At 43.0% G+C, this 21,457-nt stretch overlaps 1 protein-coding gene across 1 annotated transcript; it reads left to right on the forward strand.

Annotated features, from left to right (window-relative positions):
- Positions 1–80: 80 nt before the first annotated feature.
- LOC306966082 (cathepsin S-like) lies at positions 81–19,501 on the forward strand (the record flags this gene model as incomplete). The annotated part of the gene is made up of 12 exons (XM_079560716.1): positions 81–85; positions 130–265; positions 949–1,071; positions 2,336–2,484; positions 4,957–5,027; positions 7,428–7,552; positions 10,258–10,380; positions 12,986–13,135; positions 17,509–17,733; positions 18,420–18,579; positions 18,660–18,762; positions 19,334–19,501. 12 exons carry the CDS (start codon positions 81–83, stop codon positions 19,431–19,433), a joined length of 1,470 nt encoding a protein of 489 aa, XP_079416842.1. The 3' UTR covers positions 19,434–19,501.
- Between the last annotated feature and the right edge of the window lie 1,956 nt (positions 19,502–21,457).

Raw genomic sequence — 21,457 nt, forward strand, 5'->3', positions numbered from 1 at the left:
ATCAAACCACAGTGTATTTTTACATATAGTCAGGGACCTACTGCATTTTGTCACCTGGTCACATATGTTATATGTCGGGCATGACGTTACTCTGAAAATCTGATAAAGTGGCCGACTGTATTAATGCAGCCTGTGTGCAGGTGTGACTGTGGGAGTCTGGCTGCTGGCCGTTCTCTGTGCCTCTGTTTGGGCTGAGTTGGACTCCAGACTGGACGAGCAGTGGGAGCAGTGGAAGACGACTCACCAGAAGAAATACAACAATGAGGTTTGTACAAAGTACTATTACTTGTTAAGTTGGGGCAATCAATTCACTTTCCTTATGTTAACATGGACTCTGAATGTAAATAAGCTTCATAGTGTTAGAGCAATACATACACAGTATATTGTTTTTGGAGATTAAAACTAAAAGTAACCAACTATAACTCAATCAATGTCTCTGTCAGCTCAATTAGATGAACCTGTGGTGCCGAAAACATTCTGTAGCAGAAATGTCATGGGCACAGTGCTGACACAATGGTTTTAATCTTCATTTGAAGCGATTTCCAACACGTCTTCTGGCTACACTTGAATACTACAGAGATTGAAAATCAGTGGCTCTGGAGCTCTCCAGCCCATTCTTGTCGCTCAACTTAAGACTTTCTACATTTCTGCACATATTTTTAAAGGCATTTTCAGTTTGTTTTGAAAATGTAAACATTTAGGTAAATAAAGTGTATAAGGGCAAAATGAATTGTCTTTAATTACAAAAAAGAATATTTAAATTTCATCATGGTTACTACCTCTCCAGGGTGAACCCCCTTGAGTCACGTAGTTACAGTATCTACACAGTATCGCCGTAAAACACAAGTAGCTCCTTGACGTTTTTGATATGTTAAAGTAAAAAAAGTTGGAGATGTTGGGATACTATTTTGTTCTATCTAGGAGTTGTTTTTTGCCATAATTGTTTAGGTGGAGGAGCTCGGCCGTCGAGGATTGTGGGAGAAAAACCTGAATCACATCAACCATCACAACCTGGAGGCGTCTCTGGGCCTTCACACCTACACTCTGGGGGTCAACCACCTGTCCGACCTGGTAATGCTCTGTCTCTGTCTCATTTGTCACATGTCACTGACCAAATGTAAGCAGTGTTTGGAATAACGCCGTTTAAAAGAACGGCGTTAGGTAACGGCGTTATTTTTTCAGTAACGGAGTAATCTAATTCATTACTCTCCTCGTCGTTACAACGCCGTTATCGTTACTGGGTAAACAAAGTGGCACGTTACAATTGGGCTGAATGAAGCGCCGCGGTGTCAGCATGGGGAGAGCAGTGGAGAGGGTGGGCGGAGTCTGACGGAGCAGAACACGCACATCTGACTGTCCGTGCAGAGTACTGCATCGCGCTCTCTGCTCCATAAACTACTTTTGTCCCCGACCCGCGGCTTGTCATCCCCACAGCGCGGTGCAGCCGCAGGGGAGAATCAAGTTGGTGATCATTGATCAGTAGTGTTGGAACTTATTTTTAACCCAAAGACGCAGTGGACGCGGTGGAGACACGTCTTTCTCCCTCTCTCTCTCGGCGCCTTTCTTCTTCCTCTCTCCCCGCTCTCCGCTCCATAGAACAGTGCAAGGCCACTAACCTTCTGGGGCATGTAAACTTATATTTGCTGTCGATTGTTTCACGGAGAGACATCATGCTTGTGCGTAAAGTCTGCCCTGATCGTTGGCACATGTTACTCTTGTTCCTCCCCATTCTCTTTGAATACGGCCATATTCCTACATTAATAAAACAGCGGCGCAAATACAATACCACTCAGTCACAGGGGCCTCCCCCACTCACCCCCCATTCAGTTCATTCAGTTACTATGAACATCTTTGAACATCTTTGAACACCTGTCTGTTCTAACCATTTCAATTGACTTGTGAAAACAGCAACAACAAAAAAACAAAATTCTTTGACATATAGCAACACAAATAGTTACTTTCCCTGGTAACGAGTTACTTTTATTATAGAGTAATTCAGTTACTAACTCAGATACTTTTTGGAACAAGTAGTGAGTAACTATAACTAATTACTTTTTAAAAGTAACGTTCCCAACACTGAATGTAAGTGCCATGACCAACCATTGGTTGATGAATACTATTGCAAGCCTAACTAACAGCAACTGACCTTTGCCATCTCCTTCGCCACATATGACTTGTTTTGATTCTTGCGCTTGGACCTAAAATTATACTTTCAAACTCTGTATAAGTGAAGTTATATTTTTTAATATGTTATTACTGTGTGTTATTCTTGATGCAAACGTCAACAATGAGTGGTTTAGCGACACGTTTTAATGACATTTTCCCTTCACTCCAGACTGAGGATGAAAAGTTGCAAATCGTTGCCCCCCTGAAGCTTCCTGAAGACTTCCAAATGACCCCAACCCCTCTCGAAGAAACAGATGTGGCTTTACCAGCCAGTGTGGACTGGAGACAATCTGGATATGTGACCAGTGTCAAAATCAGGTAAAAACATCTTGTATTGTGACTTTGTTTACATAAAATCATAAGATCTCACTTTAGATCTGATCTGTATGAATGCTCAGGGCTATGTCTGTGGGTCGTGCTGGGCCTTCATTGCAGCTGGAGCTCTGGAGGGTCTGGTGGACCTCAGCCCCCAGAACCAGGTGGACTGTACATTTCAATATGGCAATTATGGATGTAAAGGTGAATGGCCGCACAATTCCTTTCAATATGTCATAAAAAATAAAGGCATTCAGTCAGAAGCTGAGGTGAGGACACTTTTAATTTACAAGTTACAAGCCTGTTTGTCTGTGAAAATCACATCTGAATCATTCTCACTACTTCTTTAGGATGGTTCTTGTCGCTACAATCCCAAATATTCCGCTAAAAGGAACATCAACACAACGTTAGCTACTTCGGATCCGCCATTGTCCAGCAAAGCTTTACACTAATAGTCCCGCATGGATAACAGTAGTGGACGAATCTTGGTCGAGAATGCCTATATAAACAATTTTACCAATCAACGTTTGGGAAAAACATTGATGGGAATTTGTGGGCTCCGATTTTTGTCCCAGTTTTTAATGTGGAAAATCTGGTCAGCCTAGCCTAACCGTCACAACAGGCTGGGTGCCATTCGTTTTTTTACCACTACTTTAACAATACCTGCTCTTCGATACCAGTGCTTTAACGGTACGTTTTTCAAAAGCTATGTTATTTTAGTTTAAAAGTAGGTACCGTTTAACAGTGCCCAGCTCAAGCGGGCAGCACTATTTTTTTTGTAGGATAGTTCTGCCACTGTGTACATTTTTCAGCCAATCAGAAAGAAGAACAATAAAATTCATCACACCATTCGCAATTCAACCTGGATAGACTCAGACAAAAGCAGCGATTAGAAAGATTTATTGACATGTATATTAGTTTTGGCGATCAGACCCCGGTGGTAGACATTGATGTGTGAAAGTCAGTATGGATGAGCAGCGGAGCCTGCACACTGGTGGTGGTACGGAAGATGCACCAGGGAGAAGCCGTGGGCAGAAGAGGTGGAAACGGGGCGGAGGTGGGTCGCAGCACAACTGGGAAGCGAACAAACCATGATTGCTGGGCTTAAAAACGGGACCGAGGGCGGTGATTGGCTCTTACTCTGATGGCTGAGGTGGAGGTGTGGCCCTCACAGAAGCGATCATTGGCTGGAGGTATGTGATGCTGAAACTAGTCTCCCAGGTTGAATTAACGCCAAGGCTTCAAAACAACACTTGCCACCACTTCACTTGCGTTAGAAGTGAGCCGGGATTCAAACCACCAGCCTCTCTGTTACAGGACAACCCGCTCTACCACCTGAGCTAGTGTCGCAGTCATTCAGTGCAGTGCGAGCACAGGAACATAACCTACTGTCATCAAATTCACAATTCAATTGTTTCATTTATGTGGTGTATTAGAGGTGATTACAGATATGACCATATGCCTTTTCTATGAACTTCATCCCTCTCTAGTTGGGGACCTGAATGGGGAGAAAGAGGCTACATTAGAATCAAATGTGCGGCATCTCTGAGTATGCAGTCTACCCCCAGTAAACACCACAACAAACAAACAGCCACTGATCTGCTTTCCTGTCACTTCATGTAACTGTGAAGCTCTTTGAAATGCCTTGTGTATGAATTGTGCTCTCCAAATAAACTTGGAGAGCACAAGTTTATTTGATCAAACACTAATTTATTTGATCAAACACTAATCACGATTAGTGTTTGATCATTAAAGGACGTCAGCATCAAATATTCTTTGTGTTACTGCTGTGTTTGCTTCTTACAGTTGATCACATTCATAATGATTATTTTAGAAGGTTATGTTGATCTGAAGCTTTGACTTCCATCGCATTCTGGCCAGGACAAGCGGCACGAGAGCAGAGAGCAGGGTTAATGTTGTGCCGGTTACAGCAGGACACAATTTAGGTGCACAGTCCTGGAAAAGAACGCAGCAGGACAGCACGAGAGAGAGAGGAACACAAGTCTGTTACATTTTTTTGCCAGATCCACCTAAATATTTCTTGGATCCTTTACCCTGAAAAAAAATAAATGGGGGATCAAACAAAGCACTGGTTACACATGACCTGGGGTGGCAGTGATGTGTATAAAATGGCACACTTGCATCTAGCCCCTTTAATAACAATGATAATAATAGCATTCACATAAATATCATTTTCACATTGCTAATAATATAGCATTCTCAAAAATATAAATCTCAAAACTGTCATTCTCAAAAATATCATTCTCAAAAATATCATTCCCTGGCAACACACATGCATGCTGCTGCTAAAACAGAGCCAATGGAGAGAGAAAAAAGGAACCACTGCGAGTCCAAAACCAAAAGTGCTTCTGCCGTTTGTTCGACTTCCTCATTCTTAAACCTGTTGTTCCTCTCCACGCCCTGAACCATGACATGCGCCTCTTGCCTCAAACACCAGACCACGTAACCCTACAGCCTCAATGAAAGAGGACGTTCCTGTGTCTCTTCAGTACTTGCGAGCATGGCTTCAGCGTCTAAAGGTAAAGGTAAGCGTCTATCTATTAATAGCTCCATTAATGTGACATGGCCAAGGTTAGAGTCAAGCATTAACTTTCATTTTCATTTTGACGTGCCCGCAGGTAGAGAGACGACAGGTAAGTTGATATGATGTGGTAATATGTGGTAGAACGGAGAGTTTATGGTTTACTCCAATGCCCACATAAGCAGCCCTGCACTGACTTCTTAGCACATGTTGTTGGTGATCAGGGGTGCGTAATATTGCCTCTCCCATAACCTCATATTTTGTCTTTTGTCTTACACAGGCACTTACTTAGTGAACACTGTGAGAGCACAATAGAAAGTCGTGGTGCGCTGCTAAATCAAAATGTGTATCACTAGCACACTGTTAACATATGCATATAGCTTAAGCCAAAACTCTATATAGGACATGGCTCCAGTGCAATGTAATAAAAGGGGAAACACCTCTCATTTCCGTGAAACTGTTTTGATCTATTTTGAGTTATTTCATGACTCTATGATTATTGTGACTGATCTTATGTCCGATCTGCCGAGAAAATAAAGTTTTTGCAGTTTTTCCCATTTTATTTCAAGGGGCAGAGACTTTAGCACCATTTGTTCATGGATTTTCCTCTGTCAAACACTTCAAATCATTCAGTTCTAGATCAAAAATTGGCCCATAACAGTTCTATGTTCAAACAGTATTTCTGTACTTTTTGACACAACATGACCAATGTTTATTGAACATGGGACAGTGATACAGTGAATGCTTGACCACTGAACTCTGGGAATGAATGGAGAAAAAAATGCTAATACAGCTAAAAACAACACGACGTTTCAAAGAAATGACCTGATCCTGATTGAGAAACGAGATTTTGAAATAATAAACCACGTGACTGTATCTCAAAATGCTGTTTCTGGTTTTGCATCGGTGGCACAGGGGTTAGCCTCGCCGGCCAGTCACAAGATGGCCACCACGTTTGCCACTTTTGCGCCATTTCTGATCTAGAGTTTTACTTAATATCTTTGGCTTAGGGACTACAGTTGAAAACTAGCTTTGGAGCTAAAACTGGCACATTTACAGTGATGTTAGTTAATGTGCATTGTCCCTGTTCAAATAAACTAATAAAATGAAATAAAATAAATTGACAATGAAACAATGAAGCTTACCTTAGTGTCACCACCACATTACGGCTCCAGGCATCTCCAATCAACATGAACCTTCACACATCCCAGCTCCTCCTGAAGGTGCACACTGTCGTTGTGTCCTTATTCCCATGGTCACTCCTCTCCCTCGTGGTTAAATACAGTGAGGCTGATGTACTTGAAATGAGGAGAAATGACTTTAATCGGCTCACGAAGGGGAAAGTTTAACTGCAGCAGGAAGGGAAAGATGGGAAAGAGACTTCGAACGACGCCTCTCCGAGAGACACCAGTTTCAGCTGGACTCGGAGCGGCTCTCGGGTCGAAAGCCCCTTTAGGCTGAACTAACTGTACGAAAACACCCTAATCCTGAATTATACACAATATGAGAGACTTTTGCAATTGAGTGATGCGTTACAAATTTGCATCTGTGATTGGAGCAAAGAATGATGATGGACTAAGGAGTACAGCGATCAGCACGGGCTAACTGAAGCTCATTCATGCTAGCAATTTGGTGGGTTTTTGGAGACAGCTCTAATATTTAGAATAGGGTGAAAGTAAAAATATACATTTGCAAAAGAAAAAAAAAGTAGGACGATGTTGCGAGGTCAGAAGGGCAAACCAATAATAGCATTTCTTTTTCTTCCACTTGTCCGTTGCCGGGTCGTGGGGGCAGCTGTTGGAGCCCAAATCACATTGCACCAGCCTCTTATGGCTCCTCCTGCAGGTGGTGGCTCCACAGAAGGACGGCCTCACGATTCAAACCGGGCCTGTTGGTCTCTCATGAGGGGCTTCTGAACCGCTCTTTGTCTGACCCGTCACCTAGGACCTGTTTGCCTTGGGAGACCATACCAGGGGCACCAAGCCCTGACAAAAGAACCCCCAGGATCATTCGGGCGCTCAAACCCCTCCACCACATTAAGGTGGCGGTTCCAGGAGGGGCTAAACCAATAGTAGACAAAGTTTAAATGCAAAGTCCATTACAGCATGGAACGTCCGGAGCCTGCCCACATTTCCTATTTGTCTAAGCTAAGCAGGAAGGGCCTGGTTGGTACTTGGGTGGGAAGCCTGGAGCCCAAAGGTTGGTGGTGGTCAGAGGTGGCACAGACTGGTAATGCAGGCTTGTAAAGCGCAATACAAGTGTAAGCCACTATTATTATTATTATTATTGGCTATTTGTAATAAAAGCTACACACAAACTGAACAGTAACTAGGACGATTACTTCCGTCAAAACCCTGTCTCTGTCAGCTTGTTTGTGACAAGTGTCTTGGTGATGTTGTTGCAGGTCTGATGCTGGGAGCCTCTCTGCTGGCCGTTCTCTGTGCCACAGTTTGGGCTGAGTTTGACTCCACACTGGACCAAGACTGGGACCTGTGGAAGACGACCCATGACAAGAAATACAGCAATGAGGTTTGTGCAGCAAGCGAGACAACTAGAGTAACAGGTGTTGAGGTTATGTGCTCTAAGAGAATGAGACGATGATGCAGAACACACACACATGGGAAGTTGTTGGTGAAAGGGAAAGGCAAGCAGGAAGTAAACAGTAATGGTCTATCTTTAACCTATGTTTAAATGTGTTGTCTATTAAGGGCTGTTCTGGTTGGAACACTCTACCAATGACGATTAGAGAAAGTACCGCCTTTATCAGTGGTTCCCAACATTTTTTTCCTTGAAGCCCCCCCCCATGAGCATGCACCCCCAGTCCATAACTGTGGCCTACAAATGTGTAAAACTGATAAGGATGCAACAATTCATAGAAAATTGATTTAAAATCGATTTCAGTTGCTTAAGATGTGAATCGATGTAAAAGCCACCCTCAGCGACTCCAACAGAATAGTTCATTCTCACATTGCATTGCTAGAAACAGCGAGCTAAGTTTCTCTCAAGACAAGCTCCACACCTCCCCCAACACACACCTCACCCCGACACACGCCTCACCCCGACACACGCCTCACCCTGACACACGCCACACTTTGTGAACAAATACATGTGCAGGCATCGAAGCAGCAGACGCAGCAACAGTTAGCGCTTAACAGTTGTTTAGCATTATGACAGAAGTTTACCAAAGATCGTAAACTGACAAACATCTGACCTGCTCTGACTCTGCTGAAATCCCCATCCAATGTCCGTTTGTCAAACAATCATCACATAATCCAATATCCGCAGGGAGCTGTCATGTCTTTTTCATGTCATGTCACTTTATAATAACATTGGCAGGAGGAGATACTCAGAGCATAAGTGAATGACTAAAGGGGTCCGGTCAGACCAAAACGACCGAAAGCCTTTGTCATGTGGCACATGTTTTGTTCCGTGTTGGCGGTTTGCTTTTACCCCATGGGACTGCAGATGGAAATGAGCTCTGAGCTAAACCCGGCAGATTTACAAGCATTAGTTTAAGCTTTGTCCCATTCAAATAAATCGACGAATGCAATGAACCAGAGATGGGAGACTCGAGTCAGACTCAAGTCGCAATTTTCGGGACTTGAGACTTACTTGACCAAAGCTGCAAAAAGACTTGACTTGACTTGGGACTTGCTGTTTGTGACTCGAGACTTAACTTGGACTTGAGGCCAATGACTCTCAATGACTCGCTGTGACTTTATAGTTTTTATTTATTTGAGGTAAACTGTCGAAAGATCAGGATTCATAAAGCGGCGCATCTTTGTTTACATATAGTAACATGCGTGTTCGGTTTCCCGACGGAGCTCGTCTAATCAATACAGCGCGAAAAGGCAGGAGGAAATACAATGTGTTTCTTTAGATGCATTAAAAGTTTTCTAAAGACAGTGAAGAGGAGGAGATTTATGGACAGGAAAACGTTTGAAACAATGGGCTGGACCTACAGCGCAGACGGAGCCTCCAGAACCACGATGTAAGAGCTGGATTAATCAACAGGAATCTTGGGGCTTTTCGATGTTTTAATTCGTTCACACAAAGTTTACAGCATTTAGAGGCTAGTTTACGCATCCGCACACAGCCCAGTGACAGCGGGACTGAAGGCTACGCAGAATATATTTTGAGCAGGGGCGAATCCGAGTATACAGGGGCTGGGGCAGTACAGGGGAACCACTGACAGAAAAACCAGAGAGCCTGAGACTAACAAAAATACAAATATTATTTTAGATTTATATTTCACACTACAAGGAAAAGCAACTCATGTTTAAAAGACTCTGTTTCATTTTTTTTTTAAGTCAGCCCCTCTGGGCCCCTTTCCTTAAAATGCTGTCCCAGTAATTTTGTACATAGACTGGAGCATTTAAAATATATGTAGTTTGAATTTTTTGGTGATTAAATAATAATTAAACTTTTTTAGCCTAGATTTGAGCCTAAATGTTCAAAATCGCTTGAGAAAGCACTTGTTATTTTCAAGATTAAACACATTTTGAAAAGTAAACACACTGGCGTTTGTGACTTGAGGTGACTTGCCGGCTAAAGCAAGACTTGACTTGACAAAAGCTATGACTTGACTTGACTTGAGCCCATGACCGATTGACTTGGACTTACTTGAGACTTGGACCTTCACGACTTGGACTTGACTCGGGACTTGCATTTAGTGACTTACTCCCACCTCTGCAATGAACACACAACACATTTTCTTTTCTTGGTAATCCACTTTATTAATATTAATTAATATTAATATTAATATTAAAGCAGTACTAAGTAACTAATAAGTAACTAATAAGCGCAACTGCAGGTGTCGTAGCATGTTGCGATTTTTTAACTTATAAATTGTCCGTGAGAGTAAATACTACGCTGACAGAAAAGGCGAAGGGGGAGAGGGATATTATACATCCAATTACACTATTACACAATGGAAATATTATTTTTTCTACTCAAACTTGGCTGTAAATACTGTTTAAAGTGGCGCTAGCCCGCCGTTAGCTTTGCCCGTTAGCCTGTTAGCTTCTTGTTCCTGACTCCATTAGTGTGTATTGGTGGCTCCCGGTCCGGTGGCAGTCAAGTTGCAATTGTGGTTTTCTGGCCAGAGACACCAGGGAGAGATGAAAGACCCTCCAATCATCTCATTAACACTTATATTGCCCCCAGAGGGACTACGTGAAGGATTTATGAAGGTAAAAAAGTGACTTAGTTCCGCTTTAAATGTGTGTGTTTAGGTGGAGGAGCTCGGCCGCAGGGTTTTGTGGGAGAAAAACCTGCTGTACATCCACACCCACAACCAGGAGGCGTCTCTGGGCCGTCACACCTTCACCCTGGCCATGAACCACCTGGGAGACCTGGTAACTCACCGTCACAGGCTTTGGATTTCAAAACAATAATTCCAGATTTGGGTAAAGTCAAACTGGAGAAAATGCCCTCGGTTCAGGGGGTTGACAGGTTGACTCCAGTTCAGCTTTACCCAAATCTAAAAGCTTCTCGACTGGAGCTTTACAGCCTATAGACCCGTGTGACCGTCTCATTTGAAAGCTAAGACCTAGAAAACTGATCGCACAACTTGTCACGTTATCGCTGCTTTTTTTGTCGCATTTGTAAATTTGGTTTAAATTTGTTGCTCGTTATATTAGTAACAGAGACTTTTTTTGTTTAGTTTTTGAATACGTTTTTTTTTAGTGGAAGAAAATCTGTAAAACATCTCAAGTTTGAGGCTCAAAATTCAATAAATCTAGGAATTGGACATAAGAAATCGTTTGAAATAAGTCCAAATCCACATAATGACCATATTTGGATTGGAGACTGAACGCCTCTCTGGTATTTTATTATTCCAATGTTTCTAATCCTTCAGCTTTTGTGATCGGCTTTGGCAAAACTTAAAAATACTTCAAAAAGTACATATAAAGAAATAAAATGATTGGAGTAGAAAGTTGCGGTGCCTTCTCAAAAATGTAACAAAGTGAAAAGTTTGTATCCACATAAAGCAGTGACGCACGTTTACTGAAATCAAACCACCTTCACGTGCAGTGCAGGAACATGCACCTTACCGCCCGCCTTTAACGTGTTTTCTCCAGTTCGTCTTTACCTGAATCTTAAAGGAACAGGCCACCGTTTTTCCATACTGAGATATGTTCTTACCTGAGCTTAGATGAGTTGATGCGTAACTGTCTGGTTTTCAAGTGTGCGTTCAGTCACACAAAAAGACCAAAGATGGTGCTAGCATGTAGCCTCTCCTCCTCTCCTCTATGGGGCCAAAAAGGGGTGAAGTTAGAAGCGACCAAGCTCTCCCACGTTTTCTCTGTTTAAATACCGATAGGTGAGTAAAGGGGAACTATTGTAAGTAAGGATTAAACAACGAGGAGCCGCATTAGACGGTTATAATGCACGACGTGGAGTCAAGAACACCACGACGCGCAGTGGAGTGCATTATAACCGTCTAACGCGGCTCCTCGTTGTTTAATCCGTTTATACCATTGTCCCACAAACGTAACATTTATAATAAACGTTTTTTTCATTTACTAAAGTCACTAAATATGCCAGACCACCGGGACTATTTTGTGTGGGTTATTAGCCGGTCACTGAAGGCTGGTCTCAGAGCGAGTCATTCTCCGCAGCTATTACGAGGATCTCAGTCAGGCGCAACGACACAACATCAGCACAGAATCACAACACAACAGGACTAACCCGGAAACACTTTTTCCTGGAAGTAAACACCGATATGCGGCACTCGTGGGCAGGAGTTATTTCACTTTTACGCTGTTTAACCTGAAGCTAAAGCTAGCTAGCTCAACCAGCTCAACTGTTTATGGAAACAGCTGCGGTGGAGTCGCTCACACCTGGGCCCCCCCAACTGAAACTTTTATGTTTGACTTTACTAATCCAGACAAATATGTTTAAATGCAGGATCATTTTATGTACGCCTGAAAATGATGAATGCCCTTAACCGTTTCCAATAGAAATGTAAAGCTCATATTTTATTAACAGTAGCTAACCTAGCTGCTCACTCTCCTCTACTTCCCATTTATCAAACGTTTTGTTTTGTTTTTTAAATTAACCACAAAATCCATCTCATACGTTCCTGTCAGTCACTAGTTACATGTTTATCTGATTCAGCTGTGTCATGCGTTGCTATGGCGATGCCACAGCGGGGTGATATCCCAGTGATTTAACTACCGGACTACGTGTGCGGTTATACCAAAATAATGCACCAGCCAATCAGAATCCAGTATTCACCCAGACCATGGTATAAAGCATAATAACACCTTAGGAGCACTTCATTGTCTGTGCAGTAAAGTGCTCCTAAGGTGTTATTCCGCCTCACAATATAGTTCCCCTGTAAATCCACATGTTTAATTTTGCGTCGCTAGACTTGGATCGTGCAACTACTCACCTAACTGTATTTAAAATAGGGAAAACGTGGAAGAGCTCGGTCGCTTCTAACTTCACCCCCCCGTGGGTCCATAGAGGAGAGGAGAGGAGGCTAAATGCTAACAACACCTTTGGTCTTTTTGCGTGACTGAGCGCACGCGTCAAGACCAGACAGTTACGCATCAACTCGTCTAAGCTCAGGCAAGAACATATCTCAGTCTGGAAAAACGACGGCCTGTTTCTTTAGTGTAATGCCTCATTTGAAAGCTAAGACCCACAAAACAGATCGTGACTCGTCGCGTTGTCCCTGCTTTTTTGGTTGTATTTTTTGAAGTGTTGCTTTTTGTCTTTTTATTTCTTTTGTTGTGTTTGCGTTGCTTTTTCATCAAATTTTTATCACTTTTTTGTGGCCTTTTTGTTGTTTTCATCACTCTTCAGTCGTGCGCTTCTGTCGCTCATTCACCACTCTTTTTGCTTTTAGATTTGGGTAAAGCCAAGATGGACCAAAATATGCTCGGTTCATGTGGGGGTTAAGAGGTTAAATGCGTCATCGTGGTATATTCACCCAAATGTGTTTCCTTCCAGTCCGATGAGGAAGTCAGACAGTTCTATGCCACGCTGAGGGTTCCCGATGACCAGGAGGGGGCGCCATCTGCTCACTTTCCCGCAGACCTGGCTGTGCCGGACAGCGTGGACTGGAGGACAAAGGGTTGTGTCACCAAAGTCAAGAATCAGGTCAGAGACACTTCTGTACTGTTAACAGGACAAGACTGTGTTGTATACTCTAGGACAATATGGTGAATCAAACCATTTGTATCAATGTTATGATATTTGAAAGTGACCCTGAAAGTCGTGAAATTTGTCTTTATAAGCTCATCCCTTTGAAGAATTGGGACGCTACAAATTTGTTCAGAAAGTTAGGAATGAGTTTGGAACACAACAAACATTCATTTTGTGTCTTCCTCTTTCATTGTTTGCAATCAATAACTCAGGTCCAGTTTGCGTGTTCTCCCCGTATCTGCGTAGGCTTCCTCCATGTGCTCCGGTTTCCTCTACCACTAAAAACATGTACAATGGGCCAGGTTGAGTGTGAGTGTGTGTGCGGGTGCCTGCGTGTGTGTGTGCTCATTCACATGCATTGCCCCAACCAGTGTTCATTTTGACAACATATTTTAATTTAGTTTTAGTTTCAGTCTTTTGACGAAAATGTAATTCGATTTTAGTCTAGTTTTAGTCATAAAAATATCTTCAATTTTAGTCTAGTTTTAGTTGACTAAAATTGCAAGTAAATTTAGTCGACTAAATTTAAGACGAATTTAGTCGACTTTGCATTGATAATATTCATTATAATCATATTTAATCTTGTTCCTCTGCTTCATGGAGCTGCTCCACATGAACAAAGCTCAGAGCTGTTCCTTTGGCAGAGAATTTGATCTGAGGCTCTTTCAGACGGTCAGTAGAGGTTTGGATGATTTCAGTCTCTCCCTTTCATTTTTATTTAGTCTTGTTTTAGTCGACTACAATATCTGGACACTTTAGTCACAGTTTTAGTCTCATGAGAAACTTTTAATTTAGTTTTAGTCCAATTTTAGTCGTCAAAAATATCACTTTGACTAAAATTAAGATTAAATATTTTAGTCGACGAAATTAACACTGGCCCCAACTAACTAAAAACAAATGCATAGACATAGTCATTTTACTTACTCAACAGAGGACATTGCATAGCATTACGCTAATAAATCTAGATTTAGCGATTTGGTCATTGCACTTGTTCACGTCGCCGTTTCCATTTGAGTGGATCATAGTGATACAGACGGCATCGCTTATAAACAGGCGGGATTAAAAAAAATGATAATAGGGTGGATTACTGCAGTGCCCTCCTCGTCGGGATCCCTGGTAAGAGCCTGCTGAAGCTCCAGCACATCCAGAACTGTGCAACAACCAAGCCCCACCCCCTTTTCTTCTGATTGGACCGGACAGGCCGTTTCACAGGAAAGCTCGTCTCATTGGTCAAAGTGATGGCACCGGGGATTCTGATTCTGGGAGTTATTATTTAATCTATGACTTACTTTATTTCACATTGCAGGCCCAGATTATATTGAATTTGTAAAACATTTAAACTTACAGACCATCACTTTAAACTTACAGACCATCACTTTAAACTTACAGACCATCACTTTAATCTTGCCTGATACTTGATCCTGCACTCGGTCCTTGTGCCACAGAAACAGCGTGTTTACTCCGTTCTCACCCGTTATTTGCTATAACTATTACAGATGTGAGAAGGCCACAGCTGGATTCACAGCAGGTTGATTTGTTTCCTCCGCGCCCTCATGGGTCGACCTCCCACTCCGCATCAAAGGAGAGCCGGCCCCTCACACTTATTATACGGGTCGGCATATCGTATCATTCAGACCGCAGACCCGTATTGATTCTGGCCTGGCTTCACGTGTTAACAGCGAGAAAAGTTAAATGGACAAATTCCCAAAGTGTCTCTGAGTCCTTCAACCTCCGCTCCTCGTGTGGCTCGGGCGGATCACTCATGCGCTGCCAAAACCGAGCGCACACATCACGCCATGCTCCAGTCAGAGGCCCAGCCTTATTTTGCAAATGCGGAATCCTTCAGCAAATCTGCTCCCTCCAAACACTTCCACTGACACTTCCGCTTGATTCACTTCATTTCCATTTCATTTTATGAATCCCCGAAGAGAAATTCTGCCTTTTCCCCCGCAGCTCCTCGGATTAATAGATTCAGGCTTGATTGCGGCGGTTTGTGAAGATGGAGTTCTTATGGGGGTCCCGTCATGTAAGGGCACCCGTGTCAGACGGCTAATGGGTGCTCACTTTGGTTCAAACGGGAAGTGCACGGAGCGGTCAGCAACCCTTCCCCTAACACTTTATACAACTAAAATCACCTCAAGGAAAAGGATTTTTAGTATTCTAAAGCCATACTGCTTAACATTTCACCCAATAAATAACATGTGATTTTACACAAGTAATAAACATGTTATTTATCATTTATCATTCATCATTTATACATATCTTGACTGAGTGGGCTCTACACTCTCCGGATCCTCGCATGTAACTTTTGGTGCGTTGGTGAGGTCCTCGGGAACTCGGGTCAACGACTTCCCCAGGGGGGGATTTCATGCTTGCTCAGCTGGGGAAAACCACTGGGAAACTCGGGTCAAAACGAGCTTCCAGACTTACGCACCTGACTGTGGAAATCAGCTGATTTGTTATTTTACCGTCTAATGTGGCAAAAAGTAAACTAACGTTTAGCTTTTGAGATGCTAACATATTTAAATGATTAGCTCAGCTAAGCGCTAATCAATGATAAAAGACCGTTTTTATTTGATGACATCAAAATCCACACTTTTTGAACACAAACCAACTGGGGACAATGACGTCACAGCTCGGGAAAACGAGCTCCCCAGTCCACATGAACCCACAATCCTCAGCTCGTCTCCATGGAGATGCTGCTGCTTTGCTTTTAACCACAAGGAGCTAAACCAGGGGTCCCCAACTGGCGGACGTGGGTCCAGATCCGGACCTCCAGAGGCTTAAGTCCGGTCCCCAAAGCCTTTTCATCCTCTCAATAGGCTGCTTAACTTTTACGGCTGAATTTAAGTACAATCAAATACAATTTGATAACATTGAAATAATATGGCAACATTTTTGATTCATTAATCAGTTCTGCTTTGTAAATAAGCCTGTGGACCGGACCCTGCACATAATGTCGAAAGTTACGAAAGAAAAGTTTGTGGACCTCGAGCTGATTCAGTTGGAACCCTGAGCTAAACATAAGGTTTAATCACAAAACAAAATGCAAAACGCTTTACCACAAAGCCACAAGAATGTTACAAAAATGTGGCAAAAACATAACAGAAAGGAACATAACAGAAAGGAACAATGACTAAAACTTGACAACACATACAAGAAAGAAACTTAGATGACTTTTAAAGGCCTTAGGTTTCAAATTAGGCAATACCATGGCCTACCGGCTGTAAGCACTAAGGTTAAGAAGCTTTAAGAGTTGAGGAAATGCTGAACTGGAGAAAATGTGCTCGGCTATGGCGGGGGTTAAAGGGATATTTCAGGATTTTTGACATAGGGCTTCCTTTCCTAGTTATCCAGAGTGTTGCTGATTTCTGGAGATATTTTTTTGGTTATTCATACAGTTCTTATATTTGAAGAGTTTCGTGGCGCTAGGCTATTGTAAGGCTAGTGCATGTCTATGGTATCAGCTAGCCTGCAGTAAAAACAGTCTGACCCGCTCCACAGAGCACCTGAGGCAAATCACTGATAACACCAGACTCACCAGACCCACAACCACTCGACGCTACAAGCTCTCAGGTCAAGAAGCTTTTAGATTTGGGTAAAGATAAAGTAGAGAAAATGTGCTCAGTTAAAGTGTCCTTGAGCGTTTTCACAGTTTGATTGCACTGGGACGACATTTACTGAACTCCGTGCGGCAGGAGCGCCATTGTTAATGTCCGAATGACGACAACTTTCTTGTCGCTGTTTCTGTCGTCACATCCGCTATGTTCTCATTGGCTGCTATGCACTTCTGTTGTCCCACATTAGTCCCGCCTCAAGCAGTAGCTTTTCTACGACAGGGTCCCCAGACTAGTCTCCTGTTTATTAAATAATAAACATCAGAGATTAGTCCGGATGCCAGGCTAGGAATGAGTGTGAATGGGTGAGCGGTACGAGGAAGCGCTTTATAAATGGAGACAATTTTCCATTACCGATGTTTTAATTGCAAAGTCTGAATTATGTGATAAATGGAAGACTTTGAATATTTGGCAGAATATTGAATCCTGTACTTCACCTCTACCGGATTCAACGAGATGTATTAGTTTAGAGTTAATGCAGAAACTACAAAAGAATCCAACTCTAGACTTACTATCGGGTTCATGGTTCATTCAGGCCAGATTTGAAGCAAATCAGATGGTCCAGCAGAATTTCCCCCGAAATGTGCTGATTTCACATAGAATGATCCTCGAATGTTATGTTTGACCATCTGTCTCGTGGCCTCGTCTCTGAAAACCTCCATGGAGCGTTTCTGAAGCTGAATGAGGAATGTGTTTGTCTCCTCCGCACAGGGCCACTGTGGATCGTGCTGGGCCTTCAGCGCTGCGGGGGCTCTGGAGGGGCTGCTGGCCAGGACCACAGGGAAACTGGTGGACCTCAGCCCCCAGAACCTGGTGGACTGTTCGGGGAGATATGGCAATAAAGGGTGCAACGGCGGCTTCATGCATAAAGCCTTTCAGTACGTCATCGACAACCGCGGCATTGACTCGGACGCGTATTACCCCTACAAAGCCAGGGTGAGGGCAATTCAAACTCCACAGGAAAAAAGTTGCTATTCTTAGTCCCTGCACTGGAAAAAATAAATTGTCTGAGATATGGAACAATCAGCAGAGACATGACGACAAAGGAGGAGGAGACACAGGGCGGACTAGAGGTGCCCAAAAAAATTGCTTAACTGGCGTCTATAATTTGCCGTGGGATTGAATATACTTGTATTACATTTTTGCACCACCAGAGACCGCCAGAGCTCTCCCAGGCATTTGTCCACAGGAATTCAACGCATGGTTAGCTAGTTTTCAATATGAAGCGGGCTAAAAAAAGCACAGCCTGATAAGTGTTGTTGTTGTTGTACGCATGAATGATGATGTTTAAAAAAAATGCGCAGGGGTGTGCGCACACTAACCGATAAGCTAAGGGTTAATGCAGCCTTAGGGCGGACACAGGGCAGAGCGATGAGCGAGGGCTTCACGCCGCCTCTCTGGACATATCACTGTAAAGAACTGCTAAAGTTCAGAGGCTATCGGCTCTAATTGTCATTTGTTGCTGAAGTTAGCCATGCCAAATATTTAATGGATGCTTCGGTGTTTAGTCATGACCAATGCCCATGACCCTGAACCACCAACATGTAATCTTTGAACATGCCCGTGCCGTCAGGGAAGAGGAAGTCCCTTTGATGGAATAACCTGTGTGTCTTCTTGTTTAGGCTGGCAATTGTCGCTACAATCCGAGCTACCGAGCGGCCAATTGTTCCAGCTACTCATTTGTCAAAGGCGAGGACGTCCTGAAGCAGGCGGTGGCGACAGAGGGCCCCCTCTCAGTCGCTGTCCATTCCTCGTGTCGATCCTTTTTGTACTACAAGTCCGGTATGTGAGGCTGTTCTCAATTACAGAGGTATCTCCAATCGCTAATCTGAAGATCAGCTAAAGATGACGTGTTGTTAAAGGTGTGCTGAATGACCCAGCCTGCAGACGGCAAGTGGACCACGGTGTTCTGGCCATAGGATACGGCACAGATGCTGGACAGGACTACTGGCTGGTTAAGAACAGGTTCGAGATTCTAAACTTTATTCTCTTACACTGCGATCCTGCCGCCCCAGGACAGGGAGGTGGAAACCCCGGTAAAGGATTGTGGTTGGTGCAATGGCGGTCAACCGTGAGAAGATGAACTGACCCCTTGAACATTTAAACAATAAGCCGAATGCCCATCTCGGGTCGCCTGTTGCATTATGGGTAATGGAATTTCTTTTGGCTACCAAACAATATTGATAGTTAGCATAAAGCAACGAAGAAAGCTCTGATTTGGACCGTTTGAACCGCTGGAAAGTTGATGATTTAAAGAGTTTCACTTGAGAGTTAAAGTCTTTAAACCAATGCCCCTAAGCCTTACAGTTCACGGTTATGGCTCAATATACGTCAGTGTTCACGCTCCGCTACCTGAAGTCGCTCACACATTTCAATGGCAGAGTGGTTTGTTCATTGGTTTGTTTAGTTTAGCCTAAATGTAGGAGCCTGATTGTCCCACACACGTGCAGTCGAGATGGCCATTCGGCTTATTCACCAAAGACTGATTTATTTCTGCGTGATATTTATTTTTTTCCCTCTTTTATCTTGCTCCAAGCTGGGGGACATCTTGGGGAGAACGAGGATACATACGGATCGCTCGCAACAAGAATAACATGTGCGGCATCGCTTCGTATGGGGTGCTCCCGAAAAAATAATCAAGATCAACAAAAGCAGCATGATTTGAATCTGTTTTTTATGTTTTTGTTAATGTTGTTTACCAGAGATGACTACACAAATCAATCTTCTGAACATAGGACTGAACGGTCAATAAGTGTCAATACAATGGAAGTGCAGATCCAAAGCAAAAGAGGCAAAAGTGGGCGGGGCGGAATAGGGTGAATAGTAGCCACGGCTGCCCTGGGGTAGACTGACAGAAACAGTGTTAGGCATTTTACTTTCAAAGAGTAATTAGTTACTAGTAATTAGTTATGACCTCTCCCAAAAAGTACTTGAGTTAGTAACTCAGTTACTATGATGTAGAAGTAATTAGTTACTGACGTGACATTCACAACGATCAGGATAAATCTCTGACCGTTCCTCTTTACAAAACGGCTGCAGTTCAGTGAGATTCAGGAGGTTTATTCCTTATTCCTCCCTCTCCTGTGAATGTTTACATGTTATGACCAATAAAAACATGATCAAATGTAAATGTTTGGGTGGTATTAGTTTAAGCAGACACTGTTTAATCATTCCTGTGATCAGACCACATTTAGTGAACAATTTAAGCAGAAATGGGAGAAATTCTGCACGGTGTACTCACTTTTTCTCGCCAGTGTAGTCCACCAGGCCAGCACGAAGGAGCCACAGGTAAGAGTGCACCCAACACAGACCTAATGATGAGGGGCGAAGTTCACGGAAGTCCAGAAATAACAGTCCCGTCCTGGTCAATTTACAGATTTGCTTGTTTGACTTCAACTGAGGTAAGAAACGGTTCTGTTTTGTCAGATATTTAGACCAAATCAATTTGAGAGTGTAGTTTCCAAGATGTGATACTTGAGCAAATGCATAGCAAAGTGAATCAAGTAAAGAAGCCAAATAATACAGATAAACAAATTAATGACGTTTGAAGGAGGAAAACAAACATAAACGTAGGTCTAATTGTAGTAATAAAATAATTCCATTGGTAGAAATGCTTCGAGGAAAAGCCAAAATGGTCTGTTCAATTCCCTGGGCCCAATAAAGTTAGCATAGCTAACTGGTAAACTATGCTTGTAAACAGCACATGTCCAGTGTTTACTTTTTGTCATTTCGCTAGCAGTCACTCTTATTTTTCGGCCAAGAAAAGCTAACATTAGCAACATTATACATATACAGTAACATTACCACTGTTACTACTCAAATGTTTTGTAGGTACAGCACCATTATCGTCATTACTCACACTCACACATTACTAGTCTGCTACAACACAACCTGTAAGTATAAAACTGTAAGATCAACTGGGTAAATTCAAAATATGATTATTTTATGGCTTGCTTCGGTGAAGTTTGTACAAAACATGCACGGGCACTGCTGTTTTAAAAGCATCAAGAACACTTTTTCCCCACGTATTTAGAAATAATTTCTTACCTTTCAAGCAAAAATGACGCCAACTGCGTGTCTTTTGTCCCTGTGATTCTCTCAACATTTTCCGATGTTTCTGGTTCTTTGCTTATGCCGATCAGACTCCACTTTCCTTTTTGTCACACACTTTTTGTTAGTTGGGGTCTGGACTGGAGTTTTGGCGGTGCTTCAAGCCAGTCTCTTGTTATTCTCCGCTAAATCCATCCTTCCAAAGTTACCTATCGCTCGGCAGCTTCAGTATGGAGGAGATACTTACGCCTTATTTACTCCGAGTACGTTATATTTATTTATAGGATTGACACCAGATTGTAGCCTTGGGCTAATTTCCATCTGTCGTCCCCCATGTGCACTCTCAAACACTCTCATTCATCCTGGCCTATTGTACATGTTTTAGTGGTAGGGGAAACTGGAGTACCCGGAGGAAACCTACGCAGACACGGGGAGAACATGCAAACTCCACAGAAAGGCCCCGTCCCAGGTGGGAATCGAACCCGGACCTTCTAGCTGTGAAGCACGAGCGCTAACCGCAGTGCTATCGTGCCACTCACATCCATGGCCCGTTTTACGTACGTCTGCCATAACGATAGGAAGTAAATAAAATTAATCTGGTGGTTTACGT

Source organism: Gobius niger (genome assembly GCF_951799975.1).
Source record: "Gobius niger genome assembly, chromosome: 8".
Lineage (NCBI taxonomy): Eukaryota > Metazoa > Chordata > Actinopteri > Gobiiformes > Gobiidae > Gobius > Gobius niger.